This window comes from Brachyhypopomus gauderio, chromosome 6 (assembly GCF_052324685.1).
Source record: "Brachyhypopomus gauderio isolate BG-103 chromosome 6, BGAUD_0.2, whole genome shotgun sequence".
Taxonomy (NCBI): domain Eukaryota; kingdom Metazoa; phylum Chordata; class Actinopteri; order Gymnotiformes; family Hypopomidae; genus Brachyhypopomus; species Brachyhypopomus gauderio.
Genome location: NC_135216.1, coordinates 32,094,023 through 32,112,443, shown reverse-complemented (window position 1 = coordinate 32,112,443; position 18,421 = coordinate 32,094,023). Strand labels below are relative to the sequence as shown.

The 18,421-nt window shown below is 50.7% G+C and overlaps 1 protein-coding gene across 1 annotated transcript in view; it reads left to right on the top strand.

Moving 5' to 3' along the window:
- The first annotated feature begins 307 nt into the window (after window positions 1-307).
- The window catches only part of LOC143516410 (uncharacterized), a 137,658-nt gene continuing 119,544 nt past the window's right edge, over window positions 308-18,421 (top strand). Inside the window, exons 1-15 of the mRNA XM_077007959.1 lie at window positions 308-414; window positions 1,690-1,763; window positions 4,037-4,078; window positions 4,177-4,298; window positions 4,722-5,000; window positions 5,168-5,263; window positions 5,354-5,483; window positions 6,075-7,153; window positions 14,130-14,355; window positions 14,458-14,584; window positions 14,950-15,124; window positions 15,251-15,440; window positions 15,552-15,632; window positions 16,722-16,998; window positions 17,390-17,549. Coding sequence (XP_076864074.1) covers window positions 1,715-1,763; window positions 4,037-4,078; window positions 4,177-4,298; window positions 4,722-5,000; window positions 5,168-5,263; window positions 5,354-5,483; window positions 6,075-7,153; window positions 14,130-14,355; window positions 14,458-14,584; window positions 14,950-15,124; window positions 15,251-15,440; window positions 15,552-15,632; window positions 16,722-16,998; window positions 17,390-17,549 — 3,033 coding nt within the window. The 5' untranslated portion in view covers window positions 308-414; window positions 1,690-1,714. The remainder of the gene's footprint in view (window positions 415-1,689; window positions 1,764-4,036; window positions 4,079-4,176; window positions 4,299-4,721; window positions 5,001-5,167; window positions 5,264-5,353; window positions 5,484-6,074; window positions 7,154-14,129; window positions 14,356-14,457; window positions 14,585-14,949; window positions 15,125-15,250; window positions 15,441-15,551; window positions 15,633-16,721; window positions 16,999-17,389; window positions 17,550-18,421) is intronic.

The following is an 18,421-nucleotide window of genomic DNA, read 5'->3' as shown; positions in this document are numbered from 1 at the left end:
TGGGTTTTAGCCAGTTGAAATTCATTCCTTTTGTGGAATGCCTACAATGCTACCACACTACTCCAACAGAACTGTCCATACTGAATGAAAGACTATCTGGAATAATGACTGGCCAACCATTTGAATAAGTGATTGACAGATGTACTGACTGAAGGACTGAATGCATTTACGTTTCCTGGTTGTCATGTATTAATGTTCAAAATGAAAATGAAATGTTCTCTGAACTGGCTTGGAGCCCAATATAAAAATTCCTTATAATATCACCTGTTCAGAGGTATAAATGTGACGGAAACGTATTAATGAATCAGTAGATGCAGGTGCAGTAGCATCATCACTACACACACACGACTGCTGAAGAGAGTGAGACAGAGTGAGAGAGAAGAGGCCACTGAGGACCCTGCAGACATTTCTCTGGTAAGCACCACTCATTTAGTTATCTTTCACACTGGAGCTTCTTAATAATCACACTGCAACTTCCCACAAAAAATATGAATGCACAATTTAAGTTCAATTTGAAATAATGGAAATAATTTTATTATTAATTTCCAGTTCTTAATACAAATATTTTTTTTTCACATTTAATTGAAATGGTTAATGAAATTACAAATACTTTGGATAACTCAAACATGCAGAATTTACTGACTATTTTTTAAATTAAGTTGTATAAGTCATTTGAACTACATATACAATGCAGCATGAACAGTCACCAGTTTTTGTATATGAAATGTCAGGTTTATGTTCATCAATTAATCAGGTTAATGTTCATCAATTACATTTACTTGTTTTGAGGGAAATATTTGCCAGCACACATGAAACATGGAATCAGAGCATGTGTAAAAGTGACATTGGTAAAGTTAATTAGGAAAAGGACTAAATAAAAGTTAAAAGGTGAAAAGGTAAAAGGTGAAACACTTGTCAGTGCTCAAGTAACCAATGAAGCATATCACTCAAACGAGACATTTTTGGGAGAAGATTTTAGCCACATTCACTAAAAGGGAAAGGAAACCAAACAGACCACTGTGGTGCCAAGGCGTAAAGCACACCGATCTACTCAGAGCTCAGAGGAAAGGAGACCTCTGAGGACATCAGGAAGAAGGTGGTGACTGCCCATCAGTCTGGGGAAAAGCTACAAGACCATGTCCAAAAGATTCCAGCTTCATCTGGGACAGAAATAGATTATGCAACAAGACAATGACCCAAAGCTTTCCAGGAAAATGACCAAGGAATGGCTTAAAACAAAGATTTGCACTCTGGATTTGTCCAGTTAAACTTCGAATCCCATAGAAGTGCTAGGGTAAGATCTGAAGCAGGTGGTACATGCCAGATGTCCCTCCAACATCTCTCAAATTGCGTGGTTCTGCAAGGAGGAGTGGGCAACAATCCCAAAAAGCAGATGTTAGACACTAGTTTGTGGTTGCAGAAGACATTTGGTAGAAGCAATGGCTGTAATAGGAGATGCTACAAGCTATGAACTAAAATAGATCAGTTTTTTGATATAGAAATGTTTATTTTTCTCTATTTGACTTTTCTGTAACCCTTATTTGCTTTACAAATTGAGACTTGGATGTTCATATCATCAGATTAATTACATTTTGTTTTTTACAATGACCATGTTTTGGTTGTTCACAAACTTTCAAACAGCACTGAATGTTATATTTACCAAATGTGTTTTGGTGTGTAATCCTGCAGGTAAATCTGGGAGTAAATAATCACAATGAGGTCTCTAATCCTACTGTCCATGCCACTACTGCTAATAATGAATGGTAAGTTCTTGTGAGAATGTAACAATATGGGCCAATGAGGGAAAATGTTTTAACTGTTTTTCCTTTTCTATGTATGTAATATTATGTAATTATTTAATATCTAAAATTAAGATTTTTAAATAAAATTCTTTTGGATTAATGCATCTATTATACATGTGTGTTTAAATACTTCTGCAGTTATTATTGGTTTGTTAATGGTCTTAACTCTGAGTGAAATAGTCCTAACGGAACACTTTTAGTCCTAAAACAACACGTTTAGCTACTGTATATCTTCACTGACGTTGAATCTTATTATAACCCTGATCTTGTCATACTTAGTCTAAAAAACAATCAGCAAATGTGTCTTCACTCAGACAAGGGATGCATTACTGTATATTGTATGGGTTTATGAGGTTGCAGTAAGTAGAGGGGCTAGAGAGGATTATGAATGAGGCTTTAAGGAAGTGAGGCATGTGTGACAAAGTAAGAGAGGAGTCCTGGATCTACAGCGGGAATGTTTGAGGAATTAAAATGTACTAAGGTGAGTAGAGATGTTTGTGTTAGGGTCTAAGGTGTGTCGAGGTTATTTTGTTATGGTCTAAGGTGAGTAGAGATGGTTGTGTTAGGGTCTAAGGCAGGGGTACTCAAAAAGAAATGATGACGGGCCACATTTTATTTTTTCAATCACTGACGGGGCCGGTTACGGGGGATGGCGAACGTAAACTGTCGACGGGGCTGGGGGTGAACGAATTTGGGCGTCTGCTACCTGTTTGTTGTTGCCATAAAGGCAATCCCCGGCATCGTCTTGAGATCGCGGTGCGTGATTTCAAAATAAGAGCGGATAGCGCGATTGAAAAAAAAGACTCCTAAAAAAAAAACACTTTTCAAAACAGCTCGCGGGCCAGAAATAGATAGCCCGCGGGCCGCTATTTGAGTATGGGGGGTCTAAGGTGTGTCGAGATGATTTTGTTAGGGTCTAAGGTGAGTACAGATGGTTTTGTTAAGTTCTAATGTGAGTAGAGTTGGTTTTGTTAGAGTCTAAGGTGAGTACAGATGGTTTTGTTAGGTTCTAAGGTGAGTAGAGTTGGTTTTGTTAGGATCTATGGTGAGTACAGATGGTTGTGTTAGGGTCCAAGATGAGTAGAGATGGTTTTATCAGGTTCTAAGGTGAGTAGAGATTTTTTTTTGTCAGGTCGGCTCCAGGGCAGGTCCTTCTGTCGCCACCAGGAGGAGCCCACGAGCCAGACCTCAGGCCAATCAGCGGTGATGGCCTGCACCTGTTCTCCCAGGTTTATAAGGAAGACAGATGCAGTACAGATGTAGAATTCTCTCTCTGTGTTGTGTTGCGGCAAGGTGTCTCGCCACCCTGTCTCAGTCTTGGTTGAGTTTTTTGTTTTTCTGTATACTGTCTTTTCGAGTACTTACCTCCTGTGCCGCTCCCTGGGCTCTCTCGTTTTCCTCCCACTGTCATTTTTCCTATTCGTTTGGTTTTGGTTTTTGGGAAGGGTTTTTTGTTCTTTGCGGCGTTTGCCAGCCAGCCAGTTACTTCCTCTGGCGTCCTTGGTTTCTATTTGGTTTGGTTTTCTGTTTTCGCAATGATCTCATTCCACGTAGGGATGGTTGTGTTAGGATCTATGGTGAGTGGGGAATTTTTTTGATAGGGTCTAAGGTGAGTAGAGATTACTTTGTATGGTGAGTGGGGACAGTTTTGACAGGGTCTAAGTCGAATGGAGATGGTTTTGCTTTGGTCTAAGAATGCAGTTCTTATGTTAACACTTAGTAAATTTGAAAGGACATTCATTGCCAGCTCAATTAACATTGAGTTTTAGCATTGCTTTAAGTTAAATAAAAACAGATTTACATGAGCTAATCAAGGTTCTGGGGCACATGAATGTTGTGAAGCCAGACGCAAAGCAGTGGCAGACTGTCACAGATCGTGGGTTCAATTCCCAGGCTTGTGGCCATGACTAACCACAACTGCTCCCCGGGTACCGGGCTAGGGCTGCCCACCGCTCTGGGTATCTGTGATCCACAGCCCCCTAGTAATCACTAGTGTGTTTGTGTGTGTGTTCTAATTGCACAGATGGGTAAATGCAGAGGACAAATTTCGATTGCGGTGAAAATTCACAATTGACAAATATGGCACATTTCAGGCGTTAAATGGAACCAATGAGAGTCATAATAGGGAGATACCAGTGTACTATCACACATAATTAGTATAAATACTAATAATTTAAATGAAATAAATCTAACTTTTATTAAAATTCCTGAAACTGCTTTTTTTCACACATCAGGGGCAGTGACTGCAACTCCAGTGAAAACAATCTCCTCTTCCGGTACAAACAACGTTCCAATCCTGCCACTCTTCTTACATTTTCATAATAATTTAACTGGATTATCTTTGATTTATGTTGTTTACATAATCTGTTTCTAGCGCCTTTCTATCCATTTGGGGATGATGACAAAACGACTAAAAAGTCAGATGATGGAGGTTCACCCGCCATTCCTCTTATGAAAACATTTAAATACTTTAGAGGAAAGTACAACCAAATATATGTGAGTCAGTCTCAGTGTGACTAGACATGGTCCCACTCTTCATCATTTGGGTGGTGACTCATTTGAGTGTGTGTGATCCCTATATGCAATATGATCTGAAAACACTTGCTGTGCTTTAATCACTATTACTTATTTATTCTCACTACTCATTGTGCAATCACTCGGTTATTCTCACCATGATTTCATGGTGATAACATTTCAGTCTTGTACCTCATATACATTACGTACATTTCTACTAGGAATTATCTGTACTTTGATGGTCCACAAAAAAAACATTACCCCTCAAATAAAACAATATTTGGCAATTAACTAATATATGAAATTGTATGTTTGGTATATAAATATTCATAATATAATGCTTTTGTTTAATGTGAACTGAAATTTAATTTCATTTTTTTTCTCCATCTTAAAATTGGTTTTCAGGTCAACAACAATGGGTTCTTGACCTTTGACCATGCATCGAGCAGCTACACTCCTTACCTGTTCTCTGATAATGGGGGTCAAAACATCATCGCTCCTTTGTGGGCAAATTTTAATAATCAAATAAATGGACAAATCTACTATCGGCAGTACACTAGTGGCAATGTTCTCAAGGAGGCTACCCAAGACATCAATCGCTACTTCCCTAAACTGACATTCACGTCAACATGGGTTTTTGTTGCAACGTGGGACAAAGTAGCTTACTATGGCACCAAAGGCACCGTAAGAGAATTTTCTCAAAACTTTGGACACCAGGACAGCTGTAGATTTTCTCTTAACTGCAAACAATAATAAACAATTTACTTAAATGTTACTGTTATAATATTCAACAGAATTTTAAATGTCATAAGTTTTGTTGCCTCACATTTTTGTAAATGGCTATTTTTCAGGAAACATCATTTCAAGTAGTTCTGATTTCAGATGGTCAACTCTCCTTTATTCTTATGAACTATGGACACATTGCTTCAACCAATATGAAAGTACAGGTAAGCATGTGGTTAAAGGTACTTATCTCAATCTAATATCTAAAACACACTTAAAATATTAGTTTAACTATTTTTCTCCTGAACTGCTAGGCAGGTTATGACACAGATGGCTTGGACTATTTTTTAATTCCTGGGTCATGCACAGACTTCACAGAGAGCAGCAATGTGAAAATTCCAGGCAGATGGGCTTTCCGTGTGGATCAGGCCGAACAGACTACTGGTAATGTTACTTCAAAATCCGTAACATAATATATGCCATTCAAAATGTAATATGCCTATATTGAGATTGTTATGCAGATGTGTGCTGTGACCAGGGTAGGCTGGTTGTAACAGAAGTAATGAAGAAAAAAGGCTCTAAAATTAGTGCTATGTGGTAATCCTATAATTCCACTGATGGCATCACCAAATACAAAATGTCTTTTTAGGAAATACATGATTATCTTTGGGGTTTAAGGATTGCAATAAGATATATAAAGCCAGAGTTTCCTGAGCTAATCAAGTTTTTTAAACTTGTAAATCCTGTAAAGCACTTTGTGACAACATGTGTTGTGAAAAGTGCTATACAAATATATTTGATTTGATTTGATTTGATTTCTAAGATGAAAGATTGTAGTCAGGCCAGACACAAGGTTAGATTCAGCAGAGACATCACCTTAACCTTAGGCAGACTATAAAAACATCCATAGGAATTCATTATGTAGAATATCCACTGAATGGAGACAGAGAGTCAGGACTGGGGCAATTCAATTTATTATCAAGACTGAGTTAAAAAATGAAACTGAAAAAAAAAACCCTTTTTTAATTTCTAAAGCTAAACCTACGACAACTACTACTCAAAGTACAACTAGTACTACACGGACAACTACTCAGAGTACAACTACTACTCCAAAGACAACAACCACTCAGAGTACAACTACTACTCCAAAGACAACAACTACTCAGAGTACAACTACTACTCCACAGACAACAACCACTCAGAGTACAACTACTACTCCAAAGACAACAACTACACAGAGTACAACTACTACTCCAAAGACAACAACTACTCAGAGTACAACTACTACTCCAAAGACAACAACTACTCAGAGTACAACTACTACTCCACCGACCACAACCACTCAGAGTACAACTACTACTCCAAAGACAACAACTACTCGGAGTACAACTACTACTCCACCGACCACAACAACTTCACCGACCTCAACCACTCCACCGACCACAACTACACCACCCACTCCACCAACCACAACTACTCTACCACCCACTCCACCGACCACAACTGCTCCACCGACCACAACTGCTCCACCGACCACAACTGCTCCACCGACCACAACTATTTCACCGACCACAACTATTTCACCGACCACAATTACTCCTCCGACCACAATTACTCCACTGACCACAATTACTCCACCACCCACTCCACCGACCACAACTGCTCCACCGACCACAACTGCTTCACCGACCACTCCACCGACCACAACTGCTCCACCGACCACTCCACCGACCACAACCGCTCCACCACCCACTCCACCGACCACAACTACTCCACCAACCACAACTACTCCACTGACCACAACCACTCCACCACCCACTCCACCGACCACAACTGCTCCACCGACCACAACGACTCTACCACCCACTCCACCGACCACAACTCCTCCACCGACCACAACTCCTCCACCGACCACAACCGCTCCACCACCCACTCCACCGACCACAAGTGCCCCACCGCCCGCTCCACCGACCACAACCGCTCCACCACCCGCTCCACCGACCACAAGTGCCCCACCGCCCGCTCCACCGACCACAAGTGCCCCACCACCCGCTCCACCGACCACAAGTGCCCCACCGCCCGCTCCACCGACCACAAGTGCCCCACCGCCCGCTCCACCGACCACAAGTGCCCCACCGCCCGCTCCACCGACCACAAGTGCCCCACCGCCCGCTCCACCGACCACAAGTGCCCCACCGCCCGCTCCACCGACCGCTCCACCGCCCGCTCCACCGACCGCTCCACCGCCCGCTCCACCGACCGCTCCACCGACCGCTCCACCGACCGCTCCACCGACCGCTCCACCGACCACAAGTGCCCCACCGCCCGCTCCACCGACCACAAGTGCCCCACCGCCCGCTCCACCGACCACAAGTGCCCCACCGCCCGCTCCACCGACCACAAGTGCCCCACCGACCACTCCACCGCCCGCTCCACCGACCACAAGTGCCCCACCGCCCGCTCCACCGACCACAAGTGCCCCACCGCCCGCTCCACCGACCACAAGTGCCCCACCGCCCGCTCCACCGACCACAAGTGCCCCACCGCCCGCTCCACCGACCACTCCACCGCCCGCTCCACCGACCACAAGTGCCCCACCGCCCGCTCCACCGACCACAAGTGCCCCACCGCCCGCTCCACCGACCACAAGTGCCCCACCGACCGCTCCACCGACCGCTCCACCGACCGCTCCACCGACCACTCCACCGACTACAAGTGCCCCACCGCCCGCTCCACCGACCACAAGTGCCCCACCGCCCGCTCCACCGACCACAAGTGCCCCACCGCCCGCTCCACCGACCACAAGTGCCCCACCGCCCGCTCCACCGACCACAAGTGCCCCACCGACCACTCCACCGACCACTCCACCGACCACAAGTGCCCCACCGCCCGCTCCACCGACCACAAGTGCCCCACCGCCCGCTCCACCGACCACAAGTGCCCCACCGCCCGCTCCACCGACCACAAGTGCCCCACCGCCCGCTCCACCGACCACAAGTGCCCCACCGCCCGCTCCACCGACCACAAGTGCCCCACCGCCCGCTCCACCGACCACAAGTACCCCACCGCCCGCTCCACCGACCACTCCACCGCCCGCTCCACCGACCACAAGTGCCCCACCGCCCGCTCCACCGACCACAAGTGCCCCACCGACCGCTCCACCGACCACAAGTGCCCCACCGACCGCTCCACCGACCACAAGTGCCCCACCGACCGCTCCACCGACCACAAGTGCCCCACCGACCGCTCCACCGACCGCTCCACCGACCGCTCCACCGACCACTCCACCGACCACAAGTGCCCCACCGCCCGCTCCACCGACCACAAGTGCCCCACCGCCCGCTCCACCGACCACAAGTGCCCCACCGCCCGCTCCACCGACCACAAGTGCCCCACCGCCCGCTCCACCGACCACAAGTGCCCCACCGCCCGCTCCACCGACCACAAGTGCCCCACCGCCCGCTCCACCGACCACAAGTGCCCCACCGCCCGCTCCACCGACCACAACCGCTCCACCACCCACTCCACCGACCACAACTACTCCACCAACCACAACTACTCCACTGACCACAACCACTCCACCACCCACTCCACCGACCACAACGACTCCACCACCCACTCCACCGACCACAACTCCTCCACCGACCACAACCGCTCCACCACCCACTCCACCGACCACAAGTGCCCCACCGCCCGCTCCACCGACCACAACCGCTCCACCACCCACTCCACCGACCACAAGTGCCCCACCGCCCGCTCCACCGACCACAAGTGCCCCACCGCCCGCTCCACCGACCACAAGTGCCCCACCGCCCGCTCCACCGACCACAAGTGCCCCACCGCCCGCTCCACCGACCACAAGTGCCCCACCGCCCGCTCCACCGACCACAAGTGCCCCACCGCCCGCTCCACCGACCGCTCCACCGACCGCTCCACCGACCGCTCCACCGACCGCTCCACCGACCGCTCCACCGACCACAAGTGCCCCACCGCCCGCTCCACCGACCACAAGTGCCCCACCGCCCGCTCCACCGACCACAAGTGCCCCACCGCCCGCTCCACCGACCACAAGTGCCCCACCGCCCGCTCCACCGACCACAAGTGCCCCACCGACCACAAGTGCCCCACCGACCGCTCCACCGACCACAAGTGCCCCACCGCCCGCTCCACCGACCACAAGTGCCCCACCGCCCGCTCCACCGACCACAAGTGCCCCACCGCCCGCTCCACCGACCACAAGTGCCCCACCGCCCGCTCCACCGACCACAAGTGCCCCACCGCCCGCTCCACCGACCACTCCACCGCCCGCTCCACCGACCACAAGTGCCCCACCGCCCGCTCCACCGACCACAAGTGCCCCACCGCCCGCTCCACCGACCGCTCCACCGACTACAAGTGCCCCACCGACCGCTCCACCGACCGCTCCACCGACTACAAGTGCCCCACCGCCCGCTCCACCGACCACAAGTGCCCCACCGCCCGCTCCACCGACCACAAGTGCCCCACCGCCCGCTCCACCGACCACAAGTGCCCCACCGCCCGCTCCACCGACCACAAGTGCCCCACCGCCCGCTCCACCGACCACAAGTGCCCCACCGCCCGCTCCACCGACCACTCCACCGACCACAAGTGCCCCACCGCCCGCTCCACCGACCACAAGTGCCCCACCGACCGCTCCACCGACCGCTCCACCGACCACAAGTGCCCCACCGCCCGCTCCACCGACCACAAGTGCCCCACCGCCCGCTCCACCGACCACAAGTGCCCCACCGCCCGCTCCACCGACCACAAGTGCCCCACCGCCCGCTCCACCGACCACAAGTGCCCCACCGCCCGCTCCACCGACCACAAGTGCCCCACCGCCCGCTCCACCGACCACTCCACCGCCCGCTCCACCGACCACAAGTGCCCCACCGACCACAAGTGCCCCACCGCCCGCTCCACCGACCACAAGTGCCCCACCGCCCGCTCCACCGACCACAAGTGCCCCACCGACCGCTCCACCGACCGCTCCACCGACTACAAGTGCCCCACCGCCCGCTCCACCGACCACAAGTGCCCCACCGCCCGCTCCACCGACCACAAGTGCCCCACCGCCCGCTCCACCGACCACAAGTGCCCCACCGCCCGCTCCACCGACCACAAGTGCCCCACCGCCCGCTCCACCGACCACAAGTGCCCCACCGCCCGCTCCACCGACCACAAGTGCCCCACCGCCCGCTCCACCGACCACTCCACCGACCACAAGTGCCCCACCGCCCGCTCCACCGACCACAAGTGCCCCACCGACCGCTCCACCGACCGCTCCACCGACCACAAGTGCCCCACCGCCCGCTCCACCGACCACAAGTGCCCCACCGCCCGCTCCACCGACCACAAGTGCCCCACCGCCCGCTCCACCGACCACAAGTGCCCCACCGCCCGCTCCACCGACCACAAGTGCCCCACCGACCACAAGTGCCCCACCGACCGCTCCACCGACCACAAGTGCCCCACCGCCCGCTCCACCGACCACAAGTGCCCCACCGCCCGCTCCACCGACCACAAGTGCCCCACCGCCCGCTCCACCGACCACAAGTGCCCCACCGCCCGCTCCACCGACCACAAGTGCCCCACCGCCCGCTCCACCGACCACTCCACCGCCCGCTCCACCGACCACAAGTGCCCCACCGCCCGCTCCACCGACCACAAGTGCCCCACCGCCCGCTCCACCGACCGCTCCACCGACTACAAGTGCCCCACCGACCGCTCCACCGACCGCTCCACCGACTACAAGTGCCCCACCGCCCGCTCCACCGACCACAAGTGCCCCACCGCCCGCTCCACCGACCACAAGTGCCCCACCGCCCGCTCCACCGACCACAAGTGCCCCACCGCCCGCTCCACCGACCACAAGTGCCCCACCGCCCGCTCCACCGACCACAAGTGCCCCACCGCCCGCTCCACCGACCACTCCACCGACCACAAGTGCCCCACCGCCCGCTCCACCGACCACAAGTGCCCCACCGACCGCTCCACCGACCGCTCCACCGACCACAAGTGCCCCACCGCCCGCTCCACCGACCACAAGTGCCCCACCGCCCGCTCCACCGACCACAAGTGCCCCACCGCCCGCTCCACCGACCACAAGTGCCCCACCGCCCGCTCCACCGACCACAAGTGCCCCACCGCCCGCTCCACCGACCACAAGTGCCCCACCGCCCGCTCCACCGACCACTCCACCGCCCGCTCCACCGACCACAAGTGCCCCACCGACCACAAGTGCCCCACCGCCCGCTCCACCGACCACAAGTGCCCCACCGCCCGCTCCACCGACCACAAGTGCCCCACCGACCGCTCCACCGACCGCTCCACCGACTACAAGTGCCCCACCGCCCGCTCCACCGACCACAAGTGCCCCACCGCCCGCTCCACCGACCACAAGTGCCCCACCGCCCGCTCCACCGACCACAAGTGCCCCACCGCCCGCTCCACCGACCACAAGTGCCCCACCGCCCGCTCCACCGACCACAAGTGCCCCACCGCCCGCTCCACCGACCACAAGTGCCCCACCGCCCGCTCCACCGACCACTCCACCGACCACAAGTGCCCCACCGCCCGCTCCACCGACCACAAGTGCCCCACCGACCGCTCCACCGACCGCTCCACCGACCACAAGTGCCCCACCGCCCGCTCCACCGACCACAAGTGCCCCACCGCCCGCTCCACCGACCACAAGTGCCCCACCGCCCGCTCCACCGACCACAAGTGCCCCACCGCCCGCTCCACCGACCACAAGTGCCCCACCGCCCGCTCCACCGACCACTCCACCGCCCGCTCCACCGACCACAAGTGCCCCACCGCCCGCTCCACCGACCACAAGTGCCCCACCGCCCGCTCCACCGACCACAAGTGCCCCACCGACCGCTCCACCGACCACAAGTGCCCCACCGACCGCTCCACCGACCGCTCCACCGACCGCTCCACCGACCGCTCCACCGCCCGCTCCACCGACCACAAGTGCCCCACCGCCCGCTCCACCGACCACAAGTGCCCCACCGCCCGCTCCACCGACCACAAGTGCCCCACCGCCCGCTCCACCGACCACAAGTGCCCCACCGACCGCCCCACCGACCGCTCCACCGACCGCTCCACCGACCACTCCACCGACCACTCCACCGACTACAAGTGCCCCACCGCCCGCTCCACCGACCACAAGTGCCCCACCGCCCGCTCCACCGACCACAAGTGCCCCACCGCCCGCTCCACCGACCACAAGTGCCCCACCGCCCGCTCCACCGACCACAAGTGCCCCACCGCCCGCTCCACCGACCACAAGTGCCCCACCGCCCGCTCCACCGACCACAAGTGCCCCACCGCCCGCTCCACCGACCACAAGTGCCCCACCGCCCGCTCCACCGACCACAAGTGCCCCACCGCCCGCTCCACCGACCACAAGTGCCCCACCGCCCGCTCCACCGACCACAAGTGCCCCACCGCCCGCTCCACCGACCACAAGTGCCCCACCGACCACAAGTGCCCCACCGCCCGCTCCACCGACCACAAGTGCCCCACCGCCCGCTCCACCGACCACAAGTGCCCCACCGCCCGCTCCACCGACCACAAGTGCCCCACCGCCCGCTCCACCGACCACAAGTGCCCCACCGCCCGCTCCACCGACCACAAGTGCCCCACCGCCCGCTCCACCGACCACAAGTGCCCCACCGCCCGCTCCACCGACCACAAGTGCCCCACCGCCCGCTCCACCGACCACAAGTGCCCCACCGCCCGCTCCACCGACCACAAGTGCCCCACCGCCCGCTGCTCCACCGACCACAAGTGCCCCACCGCCCGCTGCTCCACCGACCACAAGTGCCCCACCGCCCGCTGCTCCACCGACCACAAGTGCCCCACCGCCCGCTCCTCTACCGACCACAAGTGCCCCACCGCCCGCTCCTCTACCGACCACAAGTGCCCCACCGCCCGCTCCTCTACCGACCACAAGTGCCCCACCGCCCGCTCCTCTACCGACCACAAGTGCCCCACCGCCCGCTCCTCTACCGACCACAACTCCACAAACAACTATTCTAACAATAACTAACGACGGCCCCTCTAGCCCCCTGCCACAGCCCCCTGCCACGTGCTCTGCTTCAGGGTTCCCCCATTACACCTCTTTTGATGGGCACAAATTTGACTTCCAGGGCACCTGCCAATATGTACTAGCAACTGTATGCAAAAATACTCAACAACTACCGTATTTCCAGGTCTCCGCAAAAAATGAAGCATTGAATGGACTCTCAGTTTCCATCACAGCTGACGTTTATGTCAATGTTTCAAGGCACATGGTGCACATCTCACGTAACATGCGTGGCATTGTTAAGGTAAGCAATAGCTTTAATATATAATAATAAGTTTCAGCATTTTTTAAACATGACCCCTCTCATAGTGTAATCTTCTATCTCCTCATCCATGTGATAGACAGTCCATTATGTCTCACTGTTTTCCTTTCCTTTCTTTTATCGTCCCGTATACATTGTCAAATGTATATGATGTCTACTGTCTACCTTGAGTGAACTACAGTGTACTTCACATTGTTTGTTACTTTTGTTTTCCAAATTAAAATAATGCTTTTTTCTTTTTGAACTTGCACCTGCTTCCTGATTCTTCGTGTGACCACACAGTGTCACACCCTATCTCCCACTTTGATCCTATCTATCTAAAAAAAAAAAAAGCCAAATTTCCTTTGGGATCAATAAAGTATCTATCTATCTATCTATCTATCTATCTATCTATCTATCTATCTTGATCCTGTTTGATTAAAATTATTCAATTACTTTAAAAGCTGAGACCACAAAGGAAGTTAAGAAAGGGCGTAATGGGAAATGTGTTTTAAAATGCTTTCAGGATTGTTTTGTTTCTGAATAGGTAAAGACTCCTGTATCTGAATAGGTAGAGCTGATAGACCAGAGTTCTAGTGCTACCAAGGAAGCACATGTTCTTCATACTGACAAACATGTACACAAACACAGAATGTACAAAGAAATAAATGAGCTAAATTATTAAATGAATGCCCATGGTGTAAAATCGTGAAGGTTTTTCTTTTGTCATCAGGTTGATGATGAGTCCAGGAACCTTCCTGTCCTGCTCGACTCTGGCCGAGTGTCCATTTACTCCAGAGGAATGCACACTTTCATTAGAACTGACTTTGGCCTTAATGTGACTTACGATGGCTCTTGGGTGGCGCGGATCACTGTTCCTGTAAAGTACAGTGGAACCACGTGTGGTCTGTGTGGTAACTACAACGGCCAGACGAGTGACGACTTCCTCACACGCTCAGGTGCACTGGAGACTTCAGCTTCCCAGTTTGGAGCCAGCTGGAGAGTCCCAGATAACAAACTGTGCAGATATGGGTGTGGAGACTCATGTTCATCATGCCCAGACCAAACAAGTGCACAGACTCAGTGTGAGATCATCAGGGACAGAGAGGGTCCCTTCAGTCTCTGCCATGACTACGTGGACCCTCAAGCCTACTTCAATGACTGCGTATTTCATTTTTGCCTGTCTGGGTACAGTAACGATGTACTGTGCCGTTCAATCCAATCCTATGCCAGTGCCTGCCAGTTTGCTGAGGCAACTGTCTGTCCCTGGAGAAAGGACGCAACCTGCAGTAAGTCACCTATAGAGGCTATTTGCACACTTGAGTTCCTAAACAATAGAGCCTAATGTACATACATCAGTGAAAAATTACCATGGTGGCAGATAGATAAGGAACAAGAAAGTAGGCTGTAGGTAGTTTGTCATACAATAATGTTTAATTCATTGTTTTCCTCACAGGATCATGTTAGATAACAAATGTCTGTACTGAGGCAACATTTGTGAGTTTACAAATTCTCTTTTTTAAATCCTTAGCCATGGATTGTCCTGTGAACAGTCACTATGAGCTGTGTGGCACAGACTGTGGGCACACCTGTGCCAGCAGCACTGATGCTGTATGTGAGAGCACGTGTTCAGAGGGCTGTTTCTGTGATGAAGGCTTCATGAGGAGTGGAGGTCTCTGTGTACCAGTGGACCAGTGTGGCTGCCTCTACAATGGACTCTACTTTCATGTACGTTCTTATATTTTGCAATGAATGTTGTGCAGTTGAGGTACAATTATAAATGTATACTAAAAGATCATTTGTGTGCTTTGATCGAACTTTGATGGAACTAATTGCAGTGTCTTTTTCTTGCAGCTAGGTGAGCAGTTCTGGACTCCAGAATGTTCCCAGCACTGTGAGTGTTCTGCTACCAATGACCTGAACTGCGTCTCCACCTCCTGCTCTCCCTCTGAGGAGTGTGCAGTCAGGAATGGGCAGCGTGGCTGCTACAGCCAAATGTCCTCCACCCAAATGCCCACCACCATGTCCACCACTACTATTAATGGTAAACTACGAACATTTCCGCTGAGTAAATATTGAATATTCTCACTGCAAGTTCTTTTTTTTTTTTTTTACTGGTTATTGGATTAACATTTTAATGTATCCCTTTTTATAGCACTGGTGGACCACTGTGAGGAGCTGAACTGCACTGAGGATGAGTGGTGTGAAGAGACAGACGGTGTTTATGGATGCATACGTACGGTTGCTTCCTGAACTGATAGCTGTCAGGCTATAAAAATCTATGTCACTGAATTATTTCATTTCTATCAAAATGTTTTTTTTGTTTTTTTTTTTTTTCATTTTACAAATCTGAAATAAATGTTAAACATTGTTAATGGGAAAACCCAACACATTCACACCACATGCTATACAACATCCTTGTTTATTTCTGTGTAGCCTGGATGGACCCCTGTGAGGAGCTGAACTGTACTGATAATGAGTGGTGTGGGGACAAACATGATCGCTATGGCTGCTTCTGTATTGATAATAATCCACTACAATCAAAGTCTTATGGTAAAAGCACGTTTTAATACAATGCCCAAAGTAGTTAATCTGACATCATTTCATTTCATCATTTTTCACCATTCCACCAACATTTGACACTATTTTATCAAAATAAGTTCTCACCTCCCCTCTCTGTTCACCTCCTCTAGACGCTGTTGAAGTGTGTGATGGCAGCTCCGCCTCCTTGTCTCTGTCACGCTGTCAGCTCTTTGAAGCTGGTTTCTCTGTCCACACTTTACACCTGAGTGACCCCAGTTGCAGAGGAACAGTCCAGAATGGCAGACTGGTGTTCCATTTTGATAATGATGATCACATCTGTGGCACAAACCTCACGGTACAATAAACACTAATTATGCTGTTTCAGATACACTTTGAATATATGCAGTGCTAGACTCCACATATCGATTTGAAATTCATACATGTAAAAACTCTTATGCTGTACTTAATATCCTAATTAAATATCTGGAAAAAAAAATCTCTACAGGCCAATGGGACCCACTTGATCTATGAGAACTTGATCCTGAGTGGAATTGAACCATCTAGAATACCCATTAATAGAGAGAAAAGATTTCTGGAATTACGGTTCTCCTGCATTTACCAACTCACTCAAACCGTCAACATGGCAACAGAACTCTTTCCTCTGCAGAGGTGAGATGGACCATCTCCTAGGGTCCCTCATGAATGTCCTCTAAAATCTCACAGAAGTGAACTATTGAACAGCTTTTACAAAACAAAACTTATACGTATTTATTTTGATGTCATTGTATATTGTGTTTGCCAGCTACTAATCTGTTTGTGGTTGAACTCTTCTACAGCATAGTGCACAAGAACCTTCCAGTTTTGGGGATGTACCAGGTCAAGATGATTGCCTATCAGGATCCTGGTTTCTCCCACCCTTATATTGGCAATGCATATGTAAAGGTGGACCAGCGGGTCTATGTGGGAGTGTATGTCCAGGGGGTGGACAGTCGTCAGATTGCTACAGTGATTGATTCATGTTGGGCCACCCCTGAGAATGACCCCGACTATGCTGTCCGCTGGGACTTGATTATTAAACAGTAAGACACTTTCACTTTCTGTACCTATAGCAGGGGTTGCCAAGTCTGGTTCTTGGAAACCTATAAGGTGCAGAGATTAGCTCCAACACACCTGTCTCTAATATTCAGGAGCTTCTGAAAGCCTTGATTAACTCAGGCCTGTTAAAGTGAACCTCGATCTAAACTCTGCATGATGACAGATCCAGAGCCAGAAGCTGAAACAACTGATTTGCAGAACATATAGCATCAATTAGCATTTAAGTTAGCACACCCAAAGATAACAAAGAACACTTTTATCTTTTCATGTTTTTCCATTTCCTGCACATTGTCCATTCTTGTTCAGCCTAACTGGATAGAAATCTGCACGTCATTTCAATGTGTCACACATTTCAATTATGCCAAATATTTCCAGGTGTCCTAATCAAGAAGATAAAACAGTACGAGTTCTTCAGAGTGGTGTCTCCACAACCGCCCAATACTCCTTTGAGATGTTTGCCTTTAACGACTACCCCAAGGTCTACCTTCACTGCTCCATTCACCTTTGCCTTCTGCAGAGCAACAACTGTGAAGCGGTGAGTTCTGACATCTGTCAGTGATTCACACAGTTACATGAGGAGTAGAGAATAAGCCAGAGAAATGCAAAGAAAACACACTGTAGAATTAAAAATACTAATGGTACTAATAATAGTAAAAACTGCAATTATATGTTTTCAAAATGAAATATTCTCTGATATCCTGCCAACGATGGTTTGGGATTGTTTGTTTATTTATTTTTGGGAAATCTTTTCTTTAAGCTCTTTTATCTTTAAGCCTGTACCCCATCAAATTCACTTGGATTCCCATCATTAATTCTTCATGGCATAGATTTCTTTTCTGAATCATTCTCTGTAAAATAACTGATATGCCTCTATATCAGCAGTTTCTGAAACATTTAGACCAGCCCGTGTATCAACAACCATGTTCAAAGTCACTTAAATCACTTTCATCCTCATTCCAGTGCTTAGCTTGAAGGTCAGCAGATCTTCTTTACCATGTCTACATGACAAAATACATTAAGTTGGTGCCACATGATTGTATCTTTGAACCTAATATATTGACCTGTAAGGGTACATTGTACATGGTTTAAATTGTATGGTAATTACAAACGTTATTCTTCCACTGCAGTTTCTTTAAACAGATGTACATTGTTCTGGATATAGAGGGTTTCTGCCAGCTAAGCCTTTGATATGTCTTAGTTATATATCAGTGTATATGGATGTGGGACATAGTGAGATCTTGAATATAAGGCATTTTGGAAAGCTCAGTTGAATCAATCTTCAGATCTAGATCACGACTCTTATGACATAATGTGGGTGTGTTGTAAGTAATGTGATAGGATCTGACTGACTTTCATAACTAAAAACACAATTTATAATTGTGGCCCCAGACTACGCCACCCCTTGTT